The sequence below is a fragment of the Pomacea canaliculata genome, linkage group LG14 (assembly GCF_003073045.1).
Source record: "Pomacea canaliculata isolate SZHN2017 linkage group LG14, ASM307304v1, whole genome shotgun sequence".
Taxonomy (NCBI): Eukaryota; Metazoa; Mollusca; class Gastropoda; order Architaenioglossa; family Ampullariidae; genus Pomacea; species Pomacea canaliculata.
The window spans coordinates 4,357,426-4,381,929 of NC_037603.1; the positions used below are offsets into that span (position 1 = coordinate 4,357,426).

The following is a 24,504-nucleotide window of genomic DNA, read 5'->3' on the forward strand; positions in this document are numbered from 1 at the left end:
GGTTTAGAACTTTCCACATGACGTCTATAATCATTTATGTATTCCGAAAGGAGGAATTAAACTTCCTAAGCAAACTAAATCTCCTCTTCTATGAATACCCGTTTCCTATAAAATTTCATCTCTATAAGGACTTTTCAAAATGTCAAGACAAAGACAAATAAATAAATAGTACAAACAGTGCTTCAAGACAGTCCACCTATAACTAAACAGATGTTCAATACGACTGTAACTCATAGGCGACTAAGAGGTTCCTGCTTGAGTTTTGAGTGTGTGTTAAATAAGAGGAACACGGGTAAATCTCTGAAATGGCGGATAACATGCCGGTCATGGTGTCTATGAGAAGTGGATTGCTGCAGTTTTTGAAAAGTGGGTAATCTTTTTCAATGGAAAGTTGATTGCAAAATCAAGTACAACTTTATTTGTAGCAGCTCCATAAGGAAGCAAAGCATTACATCAGTGTAATTTCACCAATGAGGTTATTAAACGCCGATTGTTTAGGTGAAAATTTTCATACTAAAAGGCGACCGCATGTTGTTGAATTTTGCAGACAGAACGATGTTCGTATGGCTTTTTGTCTTTCGCGTTTTTATGTTTTGCCATCTGGAAACATTTTTTAATTTACGTTTTTGGCAGTTTATAACAGAACAATGATCTTTTACCTGTCTCTTCACATTTATATGTTTCGGTAAAAACAATTCAATCGCTCTCAGACTGATTCCCGATTCCACTTTAACCACCGACCAGGAAAGACTGCACATGCGCGAAACACCCTCATTGAGTGACCTTAAAATATTTACCTGTATTTTAAAGTCCAACAACCCATGACTATTAAAGTCTTTGATATAGTTTATCGACCTGCATATTCAACAAATTGTTATATTTGTGAGTGTGCCAGGCATCTTGTCCAGTAAACGAATAGATTACTACTGCAAGAGCCAAAGAGGCAATTGTTTTGTTGTTGTTGAAAGAAAGCATTACTGTCTGGGATGAGTAGATGACGGACAACATTGTTAATGACAGAATACAACCACAGTTACGTGGTGTGAGGTTTTTTTTACAATTATAGGTTTTGTTTTCTTTTCCTAAATTAAAATTAAAAATTGTAACTCTATAGGAGAACCGGGAATTTAGGTCAAAAGTTCGAAATTTCTCTAAAAAAATGTCTTCATTATATGCAAACATATAGTGCCAATACACACATATTTTATTAAAATAGACATTGGGATTTAAATATTACTTGCTATTTTCTTGTAATTCGCAGTTGCTTGGTTGACTCCTTCAGCCGTTACAGGGAAGTAATTCATACTAGAACAAATGAGGAATCAATTAAGAGTTTTCTCCCTTATGTATTTGTTTATAACACTATACATGTTTATGGTCTATAGGGACTGCTACTGCATCCGTAAAAAAAGAGTGGACATCCTTTCTCCTTATGAACTTTAAAACGTTACAGTGATTTTGTGAGTGTCAGTCAGTCAGTCAGTCAGTGTGTCAGTCAGTCAATCTTGTAGCTAATGATTTGTTTTGGTAGCGAACGTACAGAGAGAGAGAGCACAGCAGGTGACAACAGTGATGTACAAAAAACAGCAACATGATGCAGGGATTTCATTCTGTGTGCACCGTGGTCTCCCCCGCCCTTCCCCAAGTCTCTCCACCCTCCACATGAGGTCTGTACGTCATCTGACAGCAGGTGTCTTCTTCTTTTTGATCGTCAAAAAACCTCTTTCTACAGGTAGGACCCGTGCACGTCCTCGTGATCTTGCAAATCATTGATGTTTCAAGAGCTTTAGATTCCAGAGCACGTTGTAGTTACTGGTGTGTGTGTGTGCGCGCGCGTGTGTGTGTGGGGGGGTACATTCAGATCAATTTTAAATGAAAGAAGCTTAGAACTATGTGTACGGAGTTTTCTCGCTTCTCCTTGCTTAAGTAATCTCCACGTCTTCAAGATTAATAATATTACTTCAAATTACTACTAAGCTCATGACACATTCACATAATGTGAGCACTCAAATTTTTTGTGCGGGAAACAAATACAGGTAGTTCTCGGGTTACGACGGTCTCGAGTTACGTCGTTTCGTGGTTACGACCCTGTAAACGACGCTCATTCCGACTTACGAGGTTTACTTAAAAGGGAAACAGCAACAGAAATTGGCAGGTCATTAGGACGATGTTTGCATACAAATAGACATACACACAGTCAAAGAATGGAAAAAAGACAGAGCCTCGGACTTCAAACAAATGAACAAACATACACACACATGCGGGCTCGCAAAGACGCGAAGTACACGAGTGAGGGACCTGGTGTCTTTAATGTACTGAGTCTTTTTACCTTAAGTCTTCGGTCATGCTAATAATATGCAATGTGTGTAGCAAATCCATCATCTTATGGACAGAGCAAGAGACAGAAAAAGCCACAGTAGGAGGTAATAAGAAAGGTTGACTGTTTTCAAACATTCGCACATATCCACGCAATCAAGCTCGTCTGTCCACGTACTGATGTACATCTGATAAAACCGTGAACTACAAGCTGTTGACGAAAATAGTTCGCTGCGAATACAAAATGAATTAACTATACTAGCAAAAACAAAAACAAGATTTGTTTGACACTTAAGAACAAAAGCAACAAATGTAACAAAGGAGTAAAAAAAGAAGTTTAGTTCACAGTTGCTATCTCATCAATACAAGCAAGGCTAGTGTTACAATCCAACAAAGTGCTAAGACAAAGCTGACTATTCTAGCAGACAGCTAGGTCTGAGCTATCCAGCTAGTAGTTATCAAAGAATGTTTTCTACTTCTAACGAGCAAGTAGGTAGTGACATCCATGTAGTGAGCACAAATTGCAAGTACTATGAATGTAATGTAGGGCAACAAAATTGTCTAAAGTCACCGCAAGCCTGAGTGTCTGTAAAAGTTTAAGAGTTTAAGAGTTCATCACCCAAACCACCACGAACCTGACTTACAGTAGCAAAAAGGACGAAGGTGAGGATACCTGTTTTTAATGCAGTTTGCATCATTTCCGTACTTGTTTATTCTACTGATGTCGGTGCTCGCTACGAAGAAATTTCCAGTAGTTGTATCAAGAGTGCACGTCACTTCAAAATGGCCGTTTCCAGGCTGAGAGATGAAGGACACCTGATAGACTTCTTGATTTACATCTAAATAGTTCTGCCTCCTAGGCTGAGTAAAACTCTCTTCGTACTGCCGCAGATTATCTTCAGCCACGTAATCCTCGTAAGTCGGTAAGTAGCGTGCAACGGAAGTTATCTTCTTCAGGCGCAGCATTGCGCAAGTCTTTCTGTTGGACTTTGTGTACGAGTTGATCTCATTTATAGCCGACTTCACGCCGACAGCACGGTAGAATCTGAGAGTTTAAGAGTGTCCCACTTCAGGCAGGCACACCAATGAGGAGTCACCCCAGCGTGGCTGCAGCTCCGATGTTTCGGGATTTCCTTGAAGAGGCTGATGGCTCTCTTGGAGATGTCCCCCAGCCCTGACCCGGAGTAGGTCAGCACCTCCATCAGGGTTTCGTGAATGTCAAACGGCGTCGTCAGCCTCCGAGTGTTTATCTCCAAGTTGCGGATGAGCTGAGGATGAAGTTGTTTTACCCATGGCGGGAAACGTAAGGCAAAGTAAGGCAAGCGCTCTTCTAGCTTTCCCTGCGTTGTGGCCCGAATGTAAGAAAACCTGGCCCCGTGGTCAGCCATGAGAATAAGGAGGGTGGAATTGAGGTGACCACTCTTTTCCAGTCTGTCGAGGAATAACACCAGATCTTCATCAAGAGCCTGCACAAGAAAGTTACTGTTGTGACTCAACTCACTGTGGAAACCAAAGAAAAACTTTGGGTGTCGTGTGTAGGTAGCAAACAGCTCCTCGAACCAGTGCATGAAGTTGAGGTGACGGGGTGTAGAGCCCAGGCAATAAGGATAATAAATCCCGTAGATCTTCTCTTCGGCCTCTTGTAGAACGGCCTCATGTAGTGGTCGGTGGGCTGTTCTTTGAAACCCAGCATGCGATATTGAAACGTTCCGACGTTGGCCATGTCTTCGGCATAAGCCGTGACGTAACCGTGACGTTTGAACTCTTTCCACACCCACGGATGTCCGTCTACTGGCTGTGCCCCGGGCATGCCCCGTCTGGCCTCTGGCAACTCTTCTTCATGATGCCCGGTTAGAATGGGGAGCAATGCGGCCGTCGTTCCGTCCCCTACAATGTTGTATCCTTCAAGTTCAAGACCGCCAAGAGTCTCCAGAAAGTATTTTCGTGTGCGAGGAAGGAGACGAATCCATGACATACGAGACATGGAGTCAAAACCAAACATAAAGACATTTAAGTTCAGGCTAGGCAGACTTTTGGAAATGAGGGATAAGGACAACGGAACAGATTCTTGTTTCGACGTGTGTGTGGAGGGTGGAGTCATCACAGGGATAGATGAAATGCTACCCAAAGTCTCCAGCCGAGACAAAACGTCTTTGTTCCTGGCCACGCCAGAGTGGATGTTCAGATACCTTTTTCCAGTGCTTGACAAGCAGTCCACCCTGAAGAAGTCTGTCGTTAGCGGTGCGCCGTCCAGCATGGGCTTGACATGCAGCCCTTCACGGACGGAGAAGTCGCCATGGTGCTCGAGTGGGATGTACTCGCACGTGATCTTCCCGGGCAGGCGAAGCACGCGCTTTGAGATGCGAAACGTGCCGTTGATGTGTACACCCAGTCTTCCTCCCAGCGGCTGCAGTCCACGGGTGAATACCTTTTGTGGAACTGCATGATTGAAGGGTTAAACGGGTCAAGATCCGGATGTTCACACGTTTGAGTGTTGGGTTCCTTGTGAGCGTTCATCTCCGCCATCCATGTTTTACCGCTAGTCCCTTCTGTGAGGAAAACTGTGTTCTCGTCCACTCTAGTCATGTCGGAAGCAAATAATAAAAAATTAAATATGACAATGCAGACTGAAATAAAGCACGAGCACTGAGCTAGCACTTTTATCCTTCTTAACCTGCGAAACATATCTGGATTGCTTTTAAGTGGACATACTTTGCGGCCCTGGGATCTGGGATCTTGTACGATAGCCTCAGCCTTAATAATACCTGCTAAACAGAGTCTTTGATGTTTGATGAAGAAACGTCAGCAAGAAAACTGCCCTCGTGCCCTGCAGGCCTCACAGGTAGACCGCAGCACGTGATGTCTAAGGACACCCTTGTGTAGATCACATCACCATGTCTTTCTTTGTTTGTCTGGTGATGTATGGATCTTCATGAGAGTTCTGTGAGAACTTCTGTATACACACCCACGTTCCAACATGTAGTCCTATCTATATTTCTAAATACCTTGCAGTAGTTTGCCGATCAGTGTCGCTGTGCTGATCTTACAAACCAAAACAATGGCGGACGAAGACATTTTCTAGCAGCTGTGTGGAGAATTTTAGAAAGATGACGTCGTGCTGACGTCAAAATTTTATTGACATCATAAACAATATGACGTCAAATATGTGATACATCACAGAGAAGATCACGTGGACGGCAAAGGCAATGGGTAAAGGATGGAGAATGTAATCGCTGGAAATTAATGTCTAGACTTTGTAAAGTTGTTTTGTTTTTGTAGGAAAGTCAGATGAGATTAAATGTACCTTCATCAAAACGATTCCAACTCAGAAGCATCACAGGTCTGCAAAATGTGATTACAAAAACTAGGTTAAACAAGAGAAACAGGCTGGACTGTTGTTTGCCCTCACGCTAGAGAGGGTCTCCCCACACGACTGAAGAATGTTTCTCATGGCCTTGTCTTGTATAGAGGAGACACACACACACACAAACACACACACACACACTGCGGGGAAACAAGAATAAAAGCAGACCGTTCTCAAACTGTCCACACGAGTTCACTTAATAATGGTCTCCCCCGCCCTTCCCCAAGTCTCTCCACCCTCCACATGAGGTCTGTACGTCATGTGACAGCAGGTGTCTTCTTCTTTTTGATCGTCAAAAAAGCTCTTCTACAGGTAGGACCCTTGCACGGCCTTGTGATCTTACAAATCATTGATGTTTCAAGAGCTTGAGATTCCAGAGCACATTGTAGTTACTGCTGTGTGTGTGTGCGTGTGTGCGTGGGGTGGGGGAGGTACATTCAGATCAATTTTAAATGAAAGAAGCTTAGAACTATGTGTATGCAGTTTTCTCGCGTCTCCTTGCTTCACTTATCTCCCCATCTATCAAATAATAATACTACTTCAAACTGATATATCATTCTTTTCTACCTCCAGGTGGAAGCTCTTGACATATTCACATAATATGAGAACATAGATTTTTAGTGCGAGAAACAAATAAGCCTTTATATATAAACACGCATACACACACACACATCTCACACACAGTAACACATCCACGCAACATACTATGGGCAATAAATATTGTTGGTAACAAAATACTACACAATTTTTTTTTTTCCGAAAAATGAAATGTGTCATGTTTTCAACAATTGTTAACGCGAGTATAAGATATACATAATCTTTTGCGGAATGTTTCTGAGCTGTGAGAACTGTTTAGGTTCAAAACCTGTGAAAGACCAGGATGACTGTAGACCACTGGCTTCTCTATGGACAAAGTGTTGTCAACCTGCTGCTTTCTGTACAGCCTCTCTTGCCGAGAAAGTAGGTTCATTTAGCTTACTTCATTACCGTTCTTTCAGTTTTGCAACTGCTGACTTGCATTGCCACGATATAAAGTATAGGTAATTAATTGTAAGCATCCCTAACTACCTACGTTTGTCGCTACTAGCTGCGTAAGAAGTAGAATAAGAGACAGTAATTGCTGTAGATATAATGCGACACAGTTGTGACACAAAATAACTTTTTGTTAAAAAACTGTAGTACAGCAGGAATTACATAGCACTGTCGGCGGTGTAACATGACAGAATATGAGTTAAAGATTAGTTAATCAACACTTATGTGGTCAGAAGAGTCGCAGTAGAAATCAGAAATCGGAGTATAAAAAGTACGATGTTCCCTCCATGAAATTAGAAGAATCCAGACAACAGCGACCTCTTCTGGCCAAGAGAGAACAGGTTCAACGGTCATGTGACAGAATGAAGAACTTTGTCTGAGACCACCGAACTCAAACTCATACTGGTTACAACAAGGCCAGCAAAACGTATCGACATGTGGACAGTTACATATCGTCGATCGACAACAAACTTCTGGATGTAGACTTTTTCTCTCAGAAACTTCGATTTCCTTATCATGTCTTCCACACTTGCGTATAAAGGAATGACTGCAAGATTACAGAAGCTGAATGAGGAGCATGCGCATACACAAAAAACTGATTAACGATCCTGCAGTTGACGCGGTTGATGAAAGTAAAGGTATAAAACTCTTGTTTACTCCGAGGCAACAGTCTACTGTGGAAACTTTATTATAAAAGGAGGTTAATGTCCCTCTGCTTCTTTATTAACACATGTTTGGTGATGCTGAGTTCTGGTAGTATGGGACTCAGAGGTGTACGAGTGTGTTGTCCCTCCACTTGCCATATCTCCTTGGAAAGTGAAGCGCTGACTGGCGACATTAATAAATGGTCTTTCCCCTTTCTTTCCCAATTTTTATAAAATAAATACTTATTAGTCATGTGACAGGTGCGACCTTGCTGTTCTGGCTTTTTACTTAATCTCCTGTCACTCATGTGTGACACTACCTCAAAGGTGAGGTATGTTTGTTTTTTAAAAAATATTCTTTGGGGCTTGCCTGTAGCCCTGTTATTGTGACACCTGCTTGTCACCACACTTGTACGGGTGTATGAAGGCAATAACTAGTGATCAGCTTCTCTCTGAGGCCGGCGATGTGTCTAAGGTCAGGAATGTTCCGTCCTCCTATTGTTACAGACTGGCGACCTCGTGTTACACCCGACAGGATGACCTCTGCTCCCTGTGCTGGGTGGGTCGACTGTAGTGGGTTCCAGACTATCCCTGTTTCTGGGGCCCTTGTTCTTATTTCGGTGAGTCTTTCGATATTGCTCTGCCCATGTTATTATTGCCTATGTCGAAAACTTTCTCTTAGAAACAAACCACCGGTACTGGGTCCGTCTGCTTGTATTATTTAATAGCATAAAGTGTTGTATACGGTTTCTGCCTTTCGTTTGATTGATAGACAGTTAATAGTTCCCTCTTTAAAAGGATGATTCTCCACCATGTCTAAGATCGATGTGTATATAGTAGTGGGTCTTCATGAAATGGTTGACATAGAAGTGTTCATATTAGGGAAATAATAAACAAAAAACAAAATACATAAAATATTAGCTTTTAACATAGTCGATCATGTCAAACAAATGGCGTTTGATTATATGATTTATCTCGGCAATTAATAGGTTTTCGTGAAAGGCTTGACGTAAAATTGATCATATTACAGAATGAAAACATCCCCAAGCAAAACACCAAAGAAAAAAAAAAAACAAACAAAAAAATAAATTAAAAAAACAAAAGAACAAAAATGACTTTGCCGAGTTTTGAACACTGCACATGTCAATCTAAGGACGCTGTTGGTAAACACTGTACTACAGACACATTGCTTGCGATGTCTACTAATGTAAGACTCTTGAATCTCATGTCATTGTTTTTTTATTTTACAAATATACTAGTTCTTTTATTATATTTTAATTTTTAATCGACAAGTCACGTTTTTTACTCTGAGGGGTTATCTACAGTTGTCGAAGTCCTTATTGGGAGATTATTTAATTAGAATATAAACATCGTTTATCGTTGCTGGTCCCTTTTGATCCTCTAAAGAAGCCCTTACATGACATGAAAAAGGCTGGCAAGGTAAATAAGGAGAGAAAACCTTCCACAGTTAGACCCCAATACTTGAAGGCACTTGTAGCCTGATAACCTGTCTGTGCATACTTGAATGTGTTGTGTGGTGGTGTGACACCTACTGGCTGCAGTCATACAATAGTGTCAGGTGTACGGGACTGTCTTCGATGCTGGTATTGCTAAGATTTCCAAAAATCTGAGAGATGAGGATGCCGGGTAAGAGGTAATGTTGCTATAAATAAACACGGTCTGAGAACTCAGTGTGTGCGTGTCAGAAGAGGGTATGTGTGTTCGCATGAACATCGGTGACTGAAAACGTGTCTGGTTACATCATCATCGTTGTCGTCGTCGCCCACTACAGAAACACGTGGTTCACCGCCGGACCTTTCACACATTCACACCGCTGTGTGGCTACAGGTCAACAAAGGTCACAGAGGACGCGGGCAGTTGACATGGCGGCGGTAGACCTCATCAGCAACCACAGGTAGAGAAGCCTTGTCACGTGACGTCGACACGACACTAGCCTTATTACTGGGCGACGCTACTAGCGATGCAATGCGTTTTAATGATGTACATCTGATAAAACCGTGAACTACAAGCTGTTGACGAAAATAGTTCGCTGCGAATATAAAATGAATTAACTATACTAGCAAAAAGAAAAACAAGATTTGTTTGACACTTAAGAACAAAAGCAACAAATGCAACAAAGGAGTAAAAAAAGAAGTTTAGTTCACAGTTGCTATCTCATCAATACAAGCAAGGCTAGTGTTACAATCCGACAAAGTGCTAAGACAAAGCTGACTATTCTAGCAGACAGCTAGGACTGAGTCATCCACCTAGTAGTTATCAAAGAATGTTTTCTACTCCTAACGAGCAAGTAGGTAGTGACATCCATGTAGTGAGCACAAATTGCAAGTACTATGAATGTAATGTAGGGCAACAAAATTGTCTAAAGTCACTGCAAGCCTGAGTGTCTGTAAAAGTTTAAGAGTTTAAGAGTTCATCACCCAAACCACCACGAACCTGACTTACAGTAGCAAAAAGGACGAAGGCGAGGATGCCTTTTTTCAATGCAGTTTGCATCATTTCCGTACTTGTTTATTCTACTGATGTCGGTGCTCGCTACGAAGAAATTTCCAGTAGTTGTATCAAGAGTGCACGTCACTTCAAAATGGCCGTTTCCAGGCTGAGTGATGAAGGACACCTGATAGACTTCTTGATTTATATCTAAATAGTTACTCAGCCTAGGCTGAGTAAAATTCTCTGTGTACTGCCGAAGTTTCTGTTCAGCCACATAATCCTCGAAAGTCGGGAGGTAGCGTGCAGCGGAAGTTATCTTCTTCAGGCTCAGAATTGCGCATCTCTTTCTGTTGTACTTTGTGTACGAGTTGATCTTACTTATAGCCGACTTCACCGCCGACAGCACGCTAGAATCTGAGAGTTTAAGAGTGTCCCACTTCAGGCAGGCACACCAATGAGGAGTCACCCCAGCGTGGCTGCAGCTCCGATGTTTCGGGATTTCCTTGAAGAGGCTGATGGCTCTCTTGGAGATGTCCCCCAGCCCTGACCCGGAGTAGGTCAGCACCTCCATCAGGGTTTCGTGAATGTCAAACGGCGTCGTCAGCCTCCGAGTGTTTATCTCCAAGTTGCGGATGAGCTGAGGATGAAGTTGTTTTTACCCATGGCGGAAACGTAAGGCAAAGTAAGGCATGCGCTCTTCTAGCTTTCCCTGCGTTGTGGCCCGAATGTAAGAAAACCTGGCCCCGTGGTCAGCCATGAGAATAAGGAGGGTGGAATTGAGGTGACCACTCTTTTCCAGTCTGTCGAGGAATAACACCAGATCTTCATCAAGAGCCTGCACAGGAAAGTTACTGTTGTGACTCAACTCACTGTGGAAACCAAAGAAAAACTTTGGGTGTCGTGTGTAGGTAGCAAACAGCTCCTCGAACCAGTGCATGAAGTTGAGGTGACGGGGTGTAGAGCCCAGGCAATAAGGAATATTTGTCTCGTACATTTTCTCAGCCTCTTGGTAGAACGGCCTCATGTAGTGGTCGGTGGGCTGTTCTTTGAAACCCAGCATGCGAAATTGAAACGTTCCGACGTTGGTCATGTCTTCGGCATAAGCCGTGACGTAACCGTGACGTTTGAACTCTTTCCACACCCACGGATGTCCGTCTACTGGCTGTGCCCCGGGCATGCCCCGTCTGGCCTCTGGCAACTCTTCTTCATGATGCCCCGTTAGAATGGGGAGCAATGCGGCCGGCGTTCCGTCCCCTACAATGTTGTATCCTTCAAGTTCAAGACCGCCAAGAGTCTCCAGGAAGTATCTACGTGTGCGCGGAAGGAGACGAATCCATGACATACGAGACATGGAGTCGAAACCAAACATAAAGACATTTAAGTTCAGGCTAGCCAGACTTTTGGAAATGAGGGATAAGGACAACGGAACAGATTCTTGTTTCGACGTGTGTGTGGAGGGCGGAGTCATCATAGGGATAGATGAAATGCTACCCAAAGTCTCCAGCCGAGAGAAAACGTCTTTGTTCCTGACCACGCCAGAGTGGATGTTCAGATACCTTTTTCCAGTGCTTGACTCGCAGTACACCATGAAGAAGTCCGTCGTTAGCGGTGCGCCGTCCAGCATGGGATTGACATGCAGCCCTTCACGGACGGAGAAGTCGCCATGCCGCTCGAGTGGGATGTACTCGCACGTGATCGTCCCGGGCAGGCGAAGCGCGTGCTTTGAGATGCGAAACGTGCCGTTGATGGTGTACACCCAGTCTTCCTCGGCTTGGCTGCAGTTCACTGGTGAATACTTTTCGTGGAACTGCATGATTGAAGGGTCAAACGGGTCAAGAACCGGATGTTCACACGTTTGAGTGTTGGGTTCCTTGTGAGCGTTCATCCCCGCCATCCATGTTTTACCGCTAGTCCCTTCTCTGAGGAAAACTGTGTTTTCGTCCACTCTAATCATGTCGGAAGCAAATAATAAATAATAAAATATGACAATGCAGACTGAAATAAAGCACGAGCACTGAGCTCGCACTTTTATCCTTCTTAACCTGAGAAACATATCTGCATTGCTTTTAAGTGGACATACTTTGCACCAGGGTTAGAGTCTTTGATGTTTGATGAAGAAACGTCAGCAAGAAAACTGCCCTCGTGCCCTGCAGGCCTCACAGGTAGACCGCAGCACGTGATGTCTAAGGACACACTTGTGTAGATCACATCACCATGTCTTTCTTTGTTTGTCTGGTGATGTATGGATCTTCATGAAGCCCTTAGAAAAGTGCTGTCGACCTCGGAAAACTTCAATTGTCGTTCCGAATCTCACTTCTGATCGTGGAGGTGTATAATGTCTGAAACAACCATCAACACTAATGAGGTCACTGAGTCTGAACCCGTTGGCACAATATGAAGAGAATGTACAGACTTTGACATTTACTGTTCTTTTTTAGTTTTTCCTCTTGCTGTGGGACGTTACTGCATCTCCCGCAACTTTTATTTCTTTAGGAATAGCTGCATACATTATTTCTTTTAAATAGAAATTTCGCTCTCCACAACAATCGCCTTCACACTCAGTCGTCAACATATGTAGATAACATGAATGACTTACACAAATGATAATCACATCACTTTTTTCTGCTAGACCCACTGCCAACGGTAAATAAAGAAATTATCTACATTAGTGAGCGATGATCCGTGAGAACTTCTGTATACACACCCACGTTCCAACATGTAGTCCTATCTATATTTCTAAATACCTTGCAGTAGTTTGTCGATCAGTGTCGCTGTGCTGATCTTACAAACCAAAACAATGGCGGACGAAGACATTTTCTAGTAGCTGTGTGGAGAATTTTAGAAAGATGACGTCGTGCTGACGTCAAAATTTTATTCACATCATAAACAATATGACGTCAAATATGTGATACATCACAGGGAAGATCACGTGGACGGCAAAGACAATGAGTAAATGATGGAGAATGTAATCGCTGGAAATTAATGTCTAGACTTTGTAAAGTTGTTTTGTTTTTGTAGGAAAGTCAGATGAGATTAAATGTACCTTCATCAAAACGATTCCAACTCAGAAGCATCACAGGTCTGCAAAATGTGATTACAAAATTTAGGTTAAACAAGAGAAACAGGTTAGACTGTTGTTTGCCCTCACGCTAGAGAGGGTCTCCCCACACGACTGAGAATATTTCTCATGGCCTGTCTTGTATAGAGGAGACACACACACACAAACACACACACACACTGCGGGGAAACAAGAATAAAAGCAGACCGTTCTCAAACTGTCCACACAAGTTCACTTAATAATGGTCTCCCCCGCCCTTCCCCAAGTCTCTCCACCCTCCACATGAGGTCTGTACGTCATGTGACAACAGGTGTCTTCTTCTTTTTGATCGTCAAAAAAGCCTTTCTACAGGTAGGACCCTTGCACGGCCTCGTGATCTTACAAATCATTGATGTTTCAAGAGCTTGAGATTCCAGAGCACATTGTAGTTACTGGTGTGTGCGTGTGTGCGTGGGGGTACATTCAGATCAATTTTAAATGAAAGAAGCTTAGAACTATGTGTATGGAGTTTTCTCGCGTCTCCTTGCTTCACTTATCTCCCCATGTGTCAAATAATAATACTACTTCAAACTGATATATCATTCTTTTCTACCTCCAGGTGGAAGCTCTTGACATATTCACATAATGTGAGCACATAGATTTTTAGTGCGAGAAACAAATAAGCCTTTATATATAAACACGCATACACACATCTCACACACAGTAACACATCCACGCAACATACTATGGGCAATAAATATTGTTGGTAACAAAATACTACACAAAATTTTTTTTTTTCCGAAAAATGAAATGTATCAAGTTTTCAACAATTGTTAACGCGAGTATAAGATATACATAATCTTTTGCGGAATGTTTCTGAGCTGTGAGAACTGTTTAGGTTCAAAACCTGTGAAAGACCAGGATGACTGTAGACCACTGGCTTCTCTATGGACAAAGTGTTGTCAACCTGCTGCTGTCTGTAAGCCTCTCTTGCCGAGAAAGTAGGTTCATTTAGCTTACTTCATTACCGTTCTTTCAGTTTTGCAACTGCTGACTTGCATTTCCACGATATAAAGTATAGGTAATTAATTGTAAGCATCCCTAACTACCTTACGTTTGTCGCTCCTAGCTGCGTAAGAAGTAGAATAAGAGACAGTAATTGCTGTAGATATAATGCAGCACAGTTGTGACACAAAACAACTTTTTGTTAAAAACTGTAGTACAGCAGGAATTACATAGCACTGTCGGCGGTGTAACATGACAGAATCTTAGTTAAAGATTAGTTAATCAAGACTTATGTGGCCAGAAGAGTCGCTTATCTCGTACAAAAATATTTGAAAAAGTACAGATTAGAAATCAGAAATCGGAGTTGATAAAAAGTACGATGTTCCCTCCATGAAATTAGAAGAATTCCTGTTTTGGGAGCTCAGGCCAACAGCGACCTCTTCTGGCCAAGAGAGAACAGGTCTCAACTGATTTATTTTGGTCATGTGACAGAATGAAGAACTTTGTCTGAGACCACCAGGGTGAAACTCGATATGGAAAGAAGAAAATGTCTTCTTAATGGTTAAAATATTTATAAAAAGGTTGCGGGTTTAAATGTTCGCTCAAGACAGTTACAACAAGGCCAGCAAAACGTATCGACATGTGGACAGTTACATATGGTCGAACAAACTTCTGGATGTAGACTTTTTCTCTCAGAAACTTCGATTTCCTTATCATGTCTTCCACACTTGCGGATTACAGAAGCTAAGTGAATGAGGAGCATGCGCTGACTGGAGACATTTGTTAAATGGTCTTTCCCCTTTCTTTCGAAAATTTAAAAAAATAAATATTTATTAGTCATGTGAAGGTGCGGCACGGTCAACCTTGCTGTTGTCTCTTTTTACTTAATCTCCTGTCACTCATGTGTGACACTACCTCAAAGGTGAGGTATGCTTGTTTTTGAAAAATATTCTTTGGGGCTTGCCTGTAGCCCTGTTATTGTGACACCTGCTTGTCACCACACTTGTACGGGTGTATGAAGGCAATGACAAGTGATCAGCTTCTCTCTGAGGCCGGCGATGTGTCTAAGGTCAGGAATGTTCCGTCCTCCTATTGTTACTGACTGGCGACCTCGTGTTACACCCGACAGGATGACCTCTGCTCCCTGTGCTGGGTGGGTCGACTGTAGTGTTTTCCAGACTATCCTTGTTTCTGGGGCCCTTGTTCTTATTTGGGTGAGTCTTTCGATATTGCTCTGCCCATGTTATTATTGCCTATGTCGAAAACTTTCTCTTACAAACAAACCACCGGTACTGGGTCCGTCTGCTTGTATTATTTAATAGCATAAAGTGTTGTATACGCAGTGTTGTCCATAGGAATGGGAATCCCATGGGAATCCCATGGGAAACGTCCCATGGGATGGGATGGGACGGGACAGCACACACTTGTATTTCCCATGGTAGTCGATACTTGATATTGCAAAATAAATTTACTGTTATTTCATTCATCAAGGATTTAAATCTTTCCTCTGAATCATCTATTGTATGTGAAGTAGCAGGAATTATAGAACAAAAGCCGAAAAGTGGTTTTCAGTGTTGTCCATAGGATTGTTAATACCATGGGAATCCCATGGGAAACGTCCCGTGGGGTGGGATGGGATGGGATGGGATGGGACAGGCATAAATTGCCATGGGACGGGATGGGACGGGATAGAAAAATATGTACCATGGACAACCCTGTGTATACGGTTCCTGCCTTTCGTTTTGATGATAGACAGTTAATAGTTCCCTCTTTAAAAGGATGATTCTCCACCATCTCTAAGATCGATGTGTATATAGTAGTGGGTCTTCGTGAAATGGTTGACATAGAAGTGTTCATATTAGGGAAATAATAAACAAAAAACAAAATACATAAAATATTAGCTTTTAACATAGTCGATCATGTCAAACAAATGGCGTTTGATTATATGATTTATCTCGGCAATCAATAGATTTTCGTGAAAGGCTTGACGTAAAATTGATCATATCACAGAATGAAAACATCCCCAAGCAAAACACCAAAGAAAAAAAAAACAAACAAACAAAAAAATAAATAAAAAAAACCAAAAGAACAAAAATGACTTTGCCGAGTTTTGAACACTGCACATGTCAATCTAAGGACGCTGTTGGTAAACACTGTACTACAGACACATTGCTTGTGATGTCTACTAATGTAAGACTCTTGAATCTCATGTCATTGCTTTTTTTATTTTAAAAATATATTAGTTCTTTTATTATATTTTAATTTTTAATCGAGAAGTCACGTTTTTTACTCTGAGGGGTTATCTACAGTTGTCGAAGTCCTTATTGGGAGCAGGGCCGTGCTTAGGGGCAGGCGGGCGAGGCATCTGCCTAGGGCCCCGCGCGTCAAGGGGCCCCGCGCTTTTGATTGATATGGTAACTAGGCATATGGAAAACCGTGTAATCGTGGCGCGAGGGCCCCGCACATGCCCTTTGCCTCGGGCCCCGCGGGGGCTAAGAACGGGCCTGATTGGGAGATTATTTAATTAGAATATAAACATCGTTTATCGTTGCTGGTCCCTTTTGATCCTCTAAAGAAGCCCTTACATGACATGAAAAAGGCTGGCAAGGTAAATAAGGTGAGAAAACCTTCCACAGTTAGACCCCAATACTTGAAGGCACTTGTAGCCTGATAACCTGTCTGTGCATACTTGAATGTGTTGTGTGGTGGTGTGACACCTACTGGCTGCAGTCATACAATAGTGTCAGGTGTACGGGACTGTCTTCGATGCTGGTGTTGCTAAGATTTCCAAAACTCTGAGAGATGAGGATGTCGGGTAAGAGGTAATGGTGCTATAAATAAACACGGTCTGAGAACTCAGTGTGTGCGTGTCAGAAGAGGGTATGCGTGTTCGCATGAACACCGGTGACTGCACACGTGTCTGGTTACATCATCATCGTTGTCGTCGTCGTCCACTACAGAAACACGTGGTTCACCGCCGGACCTTTCACACATTCACACCGCTGTGTGGCTACAGGTCAACAAAGGTCACAGAGGACGCGGGCAGTTGACATGGCGGCGGCAGACCTCATCAGCAACCACAGGTAGAGAAGCCTTGTCACGTGACGTCGACACGACACTAGCCTTATTACTGGGCGACGCTACTAGCGATGCAATGAGTTTTACTGGCGGTGCTAGAGAGGAGAAGCGACATAATGTAAGACTAATGTAGGATTCGTAACTAGGTTACAGATAGAGATACACGTGGCTGGCTTCATTCCTTTTCACGATGATTGCCATACAAATAGACATACACACAGTCAAAGAATGGAAAAAAGACAGAGACACGGACTTCAAACAAATGAACAAACATACACACACATGCGGGCTCGCAAAGACGCGAAGTACACGAGTGAGGGACCTGGTGTTTTTAATGTACTGTGTCTTTTATTACCTTAAGTCATCGGCCATGCTAATAATATGCAATGTGTGTAGCAAATCCATCATCTTGTGGACAGAGCAAGAGACAGAAAAAGCCACAGTAGGAGGTAATAAGATAGGTTGACTGTCTTCAAACATTCGCACATATCCACGCAATCAAGCTCGTCTGTCCACGTACTAATGTACATCTGATAAAACCGTGAACTACAAGCTGTTGACGAAAATAGTTCGCTGCGAATACAAAATGAATTAACTCTACTAGCAAAAAGAAAAACAGGACTTGTTTGACACTTAAGAACAAAAGCAACAAATGTAACAAAGGAGTAAAAAAAGAAGTTTAGTTCACAGTTGCTATCTCATCAATATAAGCAAGGCTAGTGTTACAATCCGACAAAGTGCTAAGACAAAGCTGACTATTCTAGCAGACAGCTAGGTCTGAGCTATCCAGCTAGTAGTATCAAAGAATGTTTTCTTACTTCTAACGAGCAAGTAGGTAGTGACATCCATGTAGTGAGCACAAATTGCAAGTACTATGAATGTAATAGGGCAACAAAATTGTCTAAAGTCACTGCAAGCCTGAGTGTCTGTAAAAGTTTAAGCGTTTAAGAGTTCATCACCCAAACCACCACGAAACCTGACTTACAGTAGCAAAAAGGACGAAGGCGAGGATGCCTTTTTTCAATGCAGTTTGCATCATTTCCGTACTTGTTTATTCTACTGATGTCGGTGCTCGCTACGAAGAAATTTCTAGTAGTTGTATCAAGAGAGCACGTCACTTCAAAATGGCCGTTTCCAGGCTGAGTGATGAAGGACACCTGATAGACTTCTTGATTTATATCTAAATAGTTACGCAGCCTAGGCTGAGTAAAATTCTCTCTGTACTGCCGAAGTTTCTGTTCAGCCACGTAATCGTCGTAAGTCGGGAGGTAGCGTGCAGCGGAAGTTATCTTCTTCAGGCTCAGGATTGCGCATCTCTTTCTGTTGTACTTTGTGTACGAGTTGATCTTACTTATAGCCGACTTCACGGCCGACAGCACGGTAGAATCTGAGAGTTTAAGAGTGTCCCACTTCAGGCAGGCACACCAATGAGGAGTCACCCCAGCGTGGCTGCAGCTCCGATGTTTCGGGATTTCCTTGAAGAGGCTGATGGCTCTCTTGGAGATGTCCCCCAGCCCTGACCCGGAGTAGGTCAGCACCTCCATCAGGGTTTCGTGAATGTCAAACGGCGTCGTCAGCCTCCGAGTGTTTATCTCCAAGTTGCGGATGAGCTGAGGATGAAGTTGTTTTACCCATGGCGGCAAACGTAAGGCAAAGTAAGGCATGCGCTCTTCTAGCTTTCCCTGCGTTGTGGCCCGAATGTAAGAAAACCTGGCCCCGTGGTCAGCCATGAGAATAAGGAGGGTGGAATTGAGGTGACCACTCTTTTCCAGTCTGTCGAGGAATAACACCAGATCTTCATCAAGAGCCTGCACAGGAAAGTTACTGTTGTGACTCAACTCACTGTGGAAACCAAAGAAAAACTTTGGATGTCGTGTGTAGGTAGCAAACAGCTCCTCGAACCAGTGCATGAAGTTGAGGTGACGGGGTGTAGAGCCCAGGCAATAAGGAATATTACTGTCGTACTCCTTCTCAGCCTCTTGGTAGAACGGCCTCATATAGTGGTCGGTGGGCTGTTCTTTGAAACCCAGCATGCGATATTGAAAGGTTCTGATGCTCGCCATGTCTTCGGCATAAGCCGTGACGTAACCGTGACGTTTGAACTCTTTCCACACCCACGGATGTCCGTCTACTGGCTGTGCCCCGGGCATGCCCCGTCTGGCCTCTGGCAACTCTTCTTCATGATGCCCCGTTAGAATGGGGAGCAATGCGGCCGGCGTTCCGTCCCTACAATGTTGTATCCTTCAAGTTCAAGACCGCCAAGAGTCTCCAGAAAGTATTTTCGTGTGCGCGGAAGGAGACGAATCCATGACATACGAGACATGGAGTCAAAACCAAACATAAAGACATTTAAGTTCAGGCTAGGCAGACTTTTGGAAATGAGGGATAAGGACAACGGAACAGATTCTTGTTTCGACGTGTGTGTGGAGGGCGGAGTCATCACAGGGATAGATGAAATGCTACCCAAAGTCTCCAGCCGAGAGAAAACGTCTTTGTTCCTGACCACGCCAGAGTGGATGTTCAGATACCTTTTTCCAGTGCTTGACAAGCAGTCCACCCTGAAGAAGTCCGTTGTTAGCGGTGCGCCGTCCAGCATGGGCTTGACATGCAGCCCTTCACGGACGGAGAAGTCGCCATGGTGCTCGAGTGGGATGTACTCGCACGTGATCGTCCCGGGCAGGCGAAGCGCGCGCTTTGAGATGCGAAACGTGCCGTTGATGGTGTACACCCAGTCTTCCTCGGCGTGGCTGCAGTCCACGGGTGAATACTTTTCGTGGAACTGCATGATTGAAGGGTTAAACAGGTCAAGATCCGGGTGTTCGCACGTTTGAGTGTTGGGTTCCTTGTGAGCGTTCATCTCCGCCATCCATGTTTTACCGCTAGTCCCTTCTCTGAGGAAAACTGTGTCCTCGTCCACTCTAGTCATGTCGGAAGCAAATAATAAATAATAAAATATGACAATGCAGACTGAAATAAAGCACGAGCACTGAGCTAACACTTTTATCCTTCTTAACCTGAGAAACATATCTGGATTGCTTTTAAGTGGACATACTTTGCACCAGGGTTAGAGTCTTTGATGTTTGATGAAGAAACGTCAGCAAGAAAACTGCCCTCGTGCCCTGCAGGCCTCACAGGTAGACCACAGCACGTGATGTCTAAGGACACCCTTGTGTAGATCACATCACCATGTCTTTCTTTGTTTGTCTGGTGATGTATGGATCTTCATGAAGCCCTTAGAAAAGTGCTGTCGACCTCGGAAAACTTCAATTGTCGTTCCGGATCACCTTCTGATCGTGGAGGTGTGTAAGGTCTGCAACAACCATCAACACTAATGAGGTCACTGAGTCTGAACCCGATGGCACAATATGAAGACAATATACAGACTGACATTTACTGTTCTTTTTTAGTTTTTCCTCTTCCTGTGGGACGTTACTGCACCTCCCGCAACTTTTCTTTTCTTAGGAATAGCTGCATACATTATTTCTTTTAAATAGAAATTTTGCTCTCCACAACAATCGCCTTCACACTCAGTCGTCAACATATGTAGATAACATGAATGACTTACACAAATGATAATCACATCGCTATTTTCTGCTAGACCCACTGCCAACGGTAAATAAAGAAATTATCTACATTACTGAGCGATGTTTTGTGAGAACTTCTGTATACACACCCACGTTCCAACATGTAGTCCTATCTATATTTCTAAATACCTTGCAGTAGTTTGCCGATCAGTGTCGCTGTGCTGATCTTACAAACCAAAACAATGGCGGACGAAGACATTTTCTAGTAGCTGTGTGGAGAATTTTAGAAAGATGACGTCGTGCTGACGTCAAAATTTTATTCACATCATAAACAATATGACGTCAAATATGTGATACATCACAGGGAAGACAATGGGTAAAAACAAAGACAATGGACGGCAAAGCCAATGGGTAAATGATGGAGAATGTAATCGCTGGAAATTAATGTCTAGATTTTGTAAAGTTGTTTTGTTTTTGTAGGAAAGTCAGATGAGATTAAATGTACCTTCATCAAAACGATTCCAACTCAGAAGCATCACAGGTCTGCAAAATGTGATTACAAAAACTAGGTTAAACAAGAGAAACAGCTGTTTGCCCTCACGCTAGAGAGGGTCTCCCCACACGACAGAAGAATGTTTCTCATAGAATGTTTTGTATAGAGGGGACACACACTCACACTGCGGGGAAACAAGAATAAAAGCAGACCGTACTGAAACTGTCCACACGAGTTTACTTAACGATGGTCTCCCCCTCCCTTTACCAAGTCTCTCCATCCTCCACATGAGACGAACCGAAGCCACTGACGCAGAGGAGCGAGGACATTCCAGGCCCGTTAAAACACTCACAATCACAAGTCCAACACCAGGAAGACGTCAGATAAAACAGAAACACGACAGAGCTCTGTACCCTCCACCCAGTCATACTTCATAGAGTAGGAGACAATATAACAAAGAAAATACGAAATAGTCAAACACAAAGAAATTTATTTCTAAATATTTTTTAAGGAACATTTAAACCTTACTTGCTGAGTAACGTGTGTAAGTTCTTGTTTAGTAAAATTTCTTAGATTAATGCTTTCTTTCTTTAAACATTTAACACACACACACACACACACACAGAGTAAGTGAGAAAAACAGAAGAAGAAAACAGGGAAATAAAAACAAATTAACGAAACCTTACTTCATTCAGAAATAAATATTTCTTACGACTAACACAGTAAAAAATAATTAACATTGAAATCTCTTTCCGAAGGATTGAATGAAAGTTAATATATTTTTCTTTATTCCTACCAAAAAAGTAAAAACTAGTTGCCTCTAGCGAGACTTTCAAATCAACAAAAGTTTCTTTAAAAAAAACTTACAGTCATTCGAAAGCAACACGATAACATTTATGAGGAAAGCAAAAGTAAAATAAAATAAAATAAATTAAACCTCCAAAACTCTTTTTTTCTTGAAGTAAAGGAATGTAATTCTACTTCTATTGTCATCACCGTGAAATGCTTTGTATCTGCCACCCACTGATTCACGACGGTATTAGAGAGCAGAAGACAGCAAAAAAAAAAAAAAAAAATGTAAAGCTCAAAGATTTCAAAGGAAAAAGCTTTATAATCGGGGTATTCGCACAGTACTGAGTCACTGCCATGCTTCCAGTCTCATTCTGTACAGTAGCTGTGTGTCTAGTCAGATGTGTTCACACACGTGAGCAACTGTTCTTTAGTCTTCTGTACTTCACAGCCATCTGAAAATTACTATTATGAAGTGGCTTGTAATCCTGTGTAAAATCAGTGTCATTTTATAAAGTCTCTGAATCAAACAAAACTGTAAAAAATATCATCATTACTGTAGGTCATGGTAAACTCAAACAATATCATGACGAGGTGACGAGATATTGACGACGACTGCAATGTAGTGTGAACAAAATCTAGACCTCTCTGAAAATTTGTTATTACTTCGTGGCCAGCTGTTAAACTGTCAACAAACTACAGGTATACATATATTCTTAAGACGAATGGTTTGTTTAAAGAGAAAGGAAAAATACGGAGCTAAAGTCACGACAAGTCACGTGATGTCACAGGTGTGTTGTGTAAAGTGTCTAACAAAAGGCTCAGCATTAGTACTCAGTATACATCACAAGCTGACCTGTGAAATAAGTCAACAGACCGTTTTATGTGCTGCATTTGATAATCGTTTAATCTCCGTTTCATACAAAATCTGTCGGAAAACACACAGGCGCCTTAATTATGAAGCGTGTGTAGGTCGTTGCCCTGGAGAAAGGTGAAGAACTAAGTGTCTTGTTTCCCAAATGGTGGTGTTCAGACCGCGCCGATGTTGTTTTACTTCGAGAGCCTTAGTACAACGCGGTGACAAAATTACCCTGCAGTCAAGAAACATGACATAGTGTCGGTGAGATTCGAATCCGCTTTATCCATGTTGGCCTGGTAGAATGACCTACTGTCACTTCATAACCACTGACACCATTCCTATCCTGCCTGAGGCAACTTTTTAAATAATTTTGACTAGTGGCACTCGTCACCTTACATCACTGTAGTTCAGTGTCTGCTCCCACAAAAGATTTTTAAGACTGTTATTTACATGTCTTAAAAACACAAGATTTCCGTTTTATTACAACAAATCAGCAACAGCCTCTTTGTTTTTTTAATGATTATTCTGCTGCTGAAACGATGAAGACAATAGTGATGACTTTCCCATAAAAGATTTCTTTTTTGTTTTTTCTTTCTTTTTTTTTTTTTTGCAGATGCGAAATCATGACCAGAATAAATTTTGTTACGAATATTTGTTTTCTAATTTATTTACTTCAAATTAATATGATGGCAAAATCCAGTGACATAAACAAATGGGAAGAAAATATTACCACGGGTATAGTTCTTCCAGATTATCTCCCCTTTTCACTAGAATCTACCAGTCTGTTTGATTTCAAACACACTGACCGTTACGTGTCTGTAGAAAAAGGTGAAGATGACAAGTCTGACAACGTGGTGACACACGTACATGGTGTGAGCAACACCAGCTCCGCCACCGAGCCACTGGCGAGTGTCAATACGTTTGACGACCTGACTACAAGTTTACCTTCACTCATTGGCACTTACAGCTTCAAGAATGTGCAACCACTCGCACATTTATCCCGTGAAGGGAGCGAAGGGAGCATCCTCATTTCGCTCACACAGACCGACAACTCACAGACATACTCGGTTGTCCTCTCCTGCACCATCGAGCTGCAAGTTCCCCAAGGAATGGTGGCTCACGTGTTGACGTCAACAGAAGTAGCAACGGGTGAAAAAAAAGTCATTTTAACTGATGCGGAAAGTGGTTATATTTGATGATGATGTCAACGTCCTCCCCACTGAATTTTTCACTTACTCCAATATTGTGAGGCTTCAGCTGATTGTAAGTAACTTAATATACGGTTTTCAGCTGAACGTGAACTTCACGGCAGTCCCACAAGGAACTCGGGCACAACTCACCGCTACCTTCCTCTCCTCAACTACAGGTATTTTATTCAGATTACATGACATCTGTTAGTCTTTGCTGCCAGACGCTTATCCACTACATTTTATGACTATTTCTTTCTACTTAACTGTCGGTTTTTTTTTTCTTATTTACAGTAAACACATTTATTTGCGTTTTATCCTGTTTGTTATCTGCCTCTAAAATATCGTTATTTCAATTTTGTTTCAACTCGTTTTTCTTTGTTACTTATAACAGTATTATGATTGTTTTAGTCATAGTGCAATTTCTTGATACACTTTTTGTAATTGGTGACAACGTTCCCCAAATAAGAAAAATCGTTGGGTATTTAGTTACGGTTCTATGTGTCCTCTAGACAAGTTACAGTTTTAAATTTTTAATTACATATTAAAATATACACACAATTTAACTTCCAAGAGTTAAAAAGGAAGCAGAATATGATGGTTTCAGAAAGGTTCACACTTTTTGCCACGTGTAACAAGATGCTTAGTGTTCACATAGAAGCTGGTGATCACAATCTCTGACTAGCAAGAAATCCGTGGGTTTTCTTTTTTTTTTTTTTTTTTTT

At 42.2% G+C, this 24,504-nt stretch overlaps 4 protein-coding genes across 5 annotated transcripts in view; all 4 read right to left on the reverse strand.

The window, feature by feature from the left end:
- Positions 1 to 24,504, reverse strand: part of LOC112555189 — a 320,962-nt gene that overhangs the window by 131,565 nt on the left and 164,893 nt on the right. The window lies entirely within an intron of this gene.
- On the reverse strand, positions 2,638 to 4,691 carry LOC112555193. The gene is given in 3 exon segments (XM_025223467.1): positions 2,638 to 3,341; positions 3,344 to 3,956; positions 3,959 to 4,691. Coding segments are annotated over 3 exon segments (1,638 nt in total). The 5' UTR covers positions 4,574 to 4,691; the 3' UTR covers positions 2,638 to 2,931.
- On the reverse strand, positions 9,496 to 12,649 carry LOC112555187. 2 transcript variants are annotated; one of them, XM_025223458.1, is made up of 2 exons: positions 12,552 to 12,649; positions 9,496 to 12,146 (listed from the first exon to the last, which is right to left on the reverse strand). In XM_025223458.1, exon 2 carries the CDS (start codon positions 11,858 to 11,860, stop codon positions 10,463 to 10,465), a length of 1,398 nt encoding a protein of 465 aa, XP_025079243.1. In that variant the 5' UTR covers positions 11,861 to 12,146; positions 12,552 to 12,649; the 3' UTR covers positions 9,496 to 10,462. The 2 variants fall into 2 exon arrangements, with proteins under 2 accessions (XP_025079243.1, XP_025079244.1); XM_025223459.1 differs by lacking the exon at positions 12,552 to 12,649 and adding an exon at positions 12,404 to 12,423.
- On the reverse strand, positions 17,872 to 20,753 carry LOC112555537. Its single transcript, XM_025223970.1, is given in 3 exon segments — positions 17,872 to 19,142; positions 19,145 to 20,237; positions 20,641 to 20,753. Coding segments are annotated over 2 exon segments (2,079 nt in total). The 5' UTR covers positions 19,953 to 20,237; positions 20,641 to 20,753.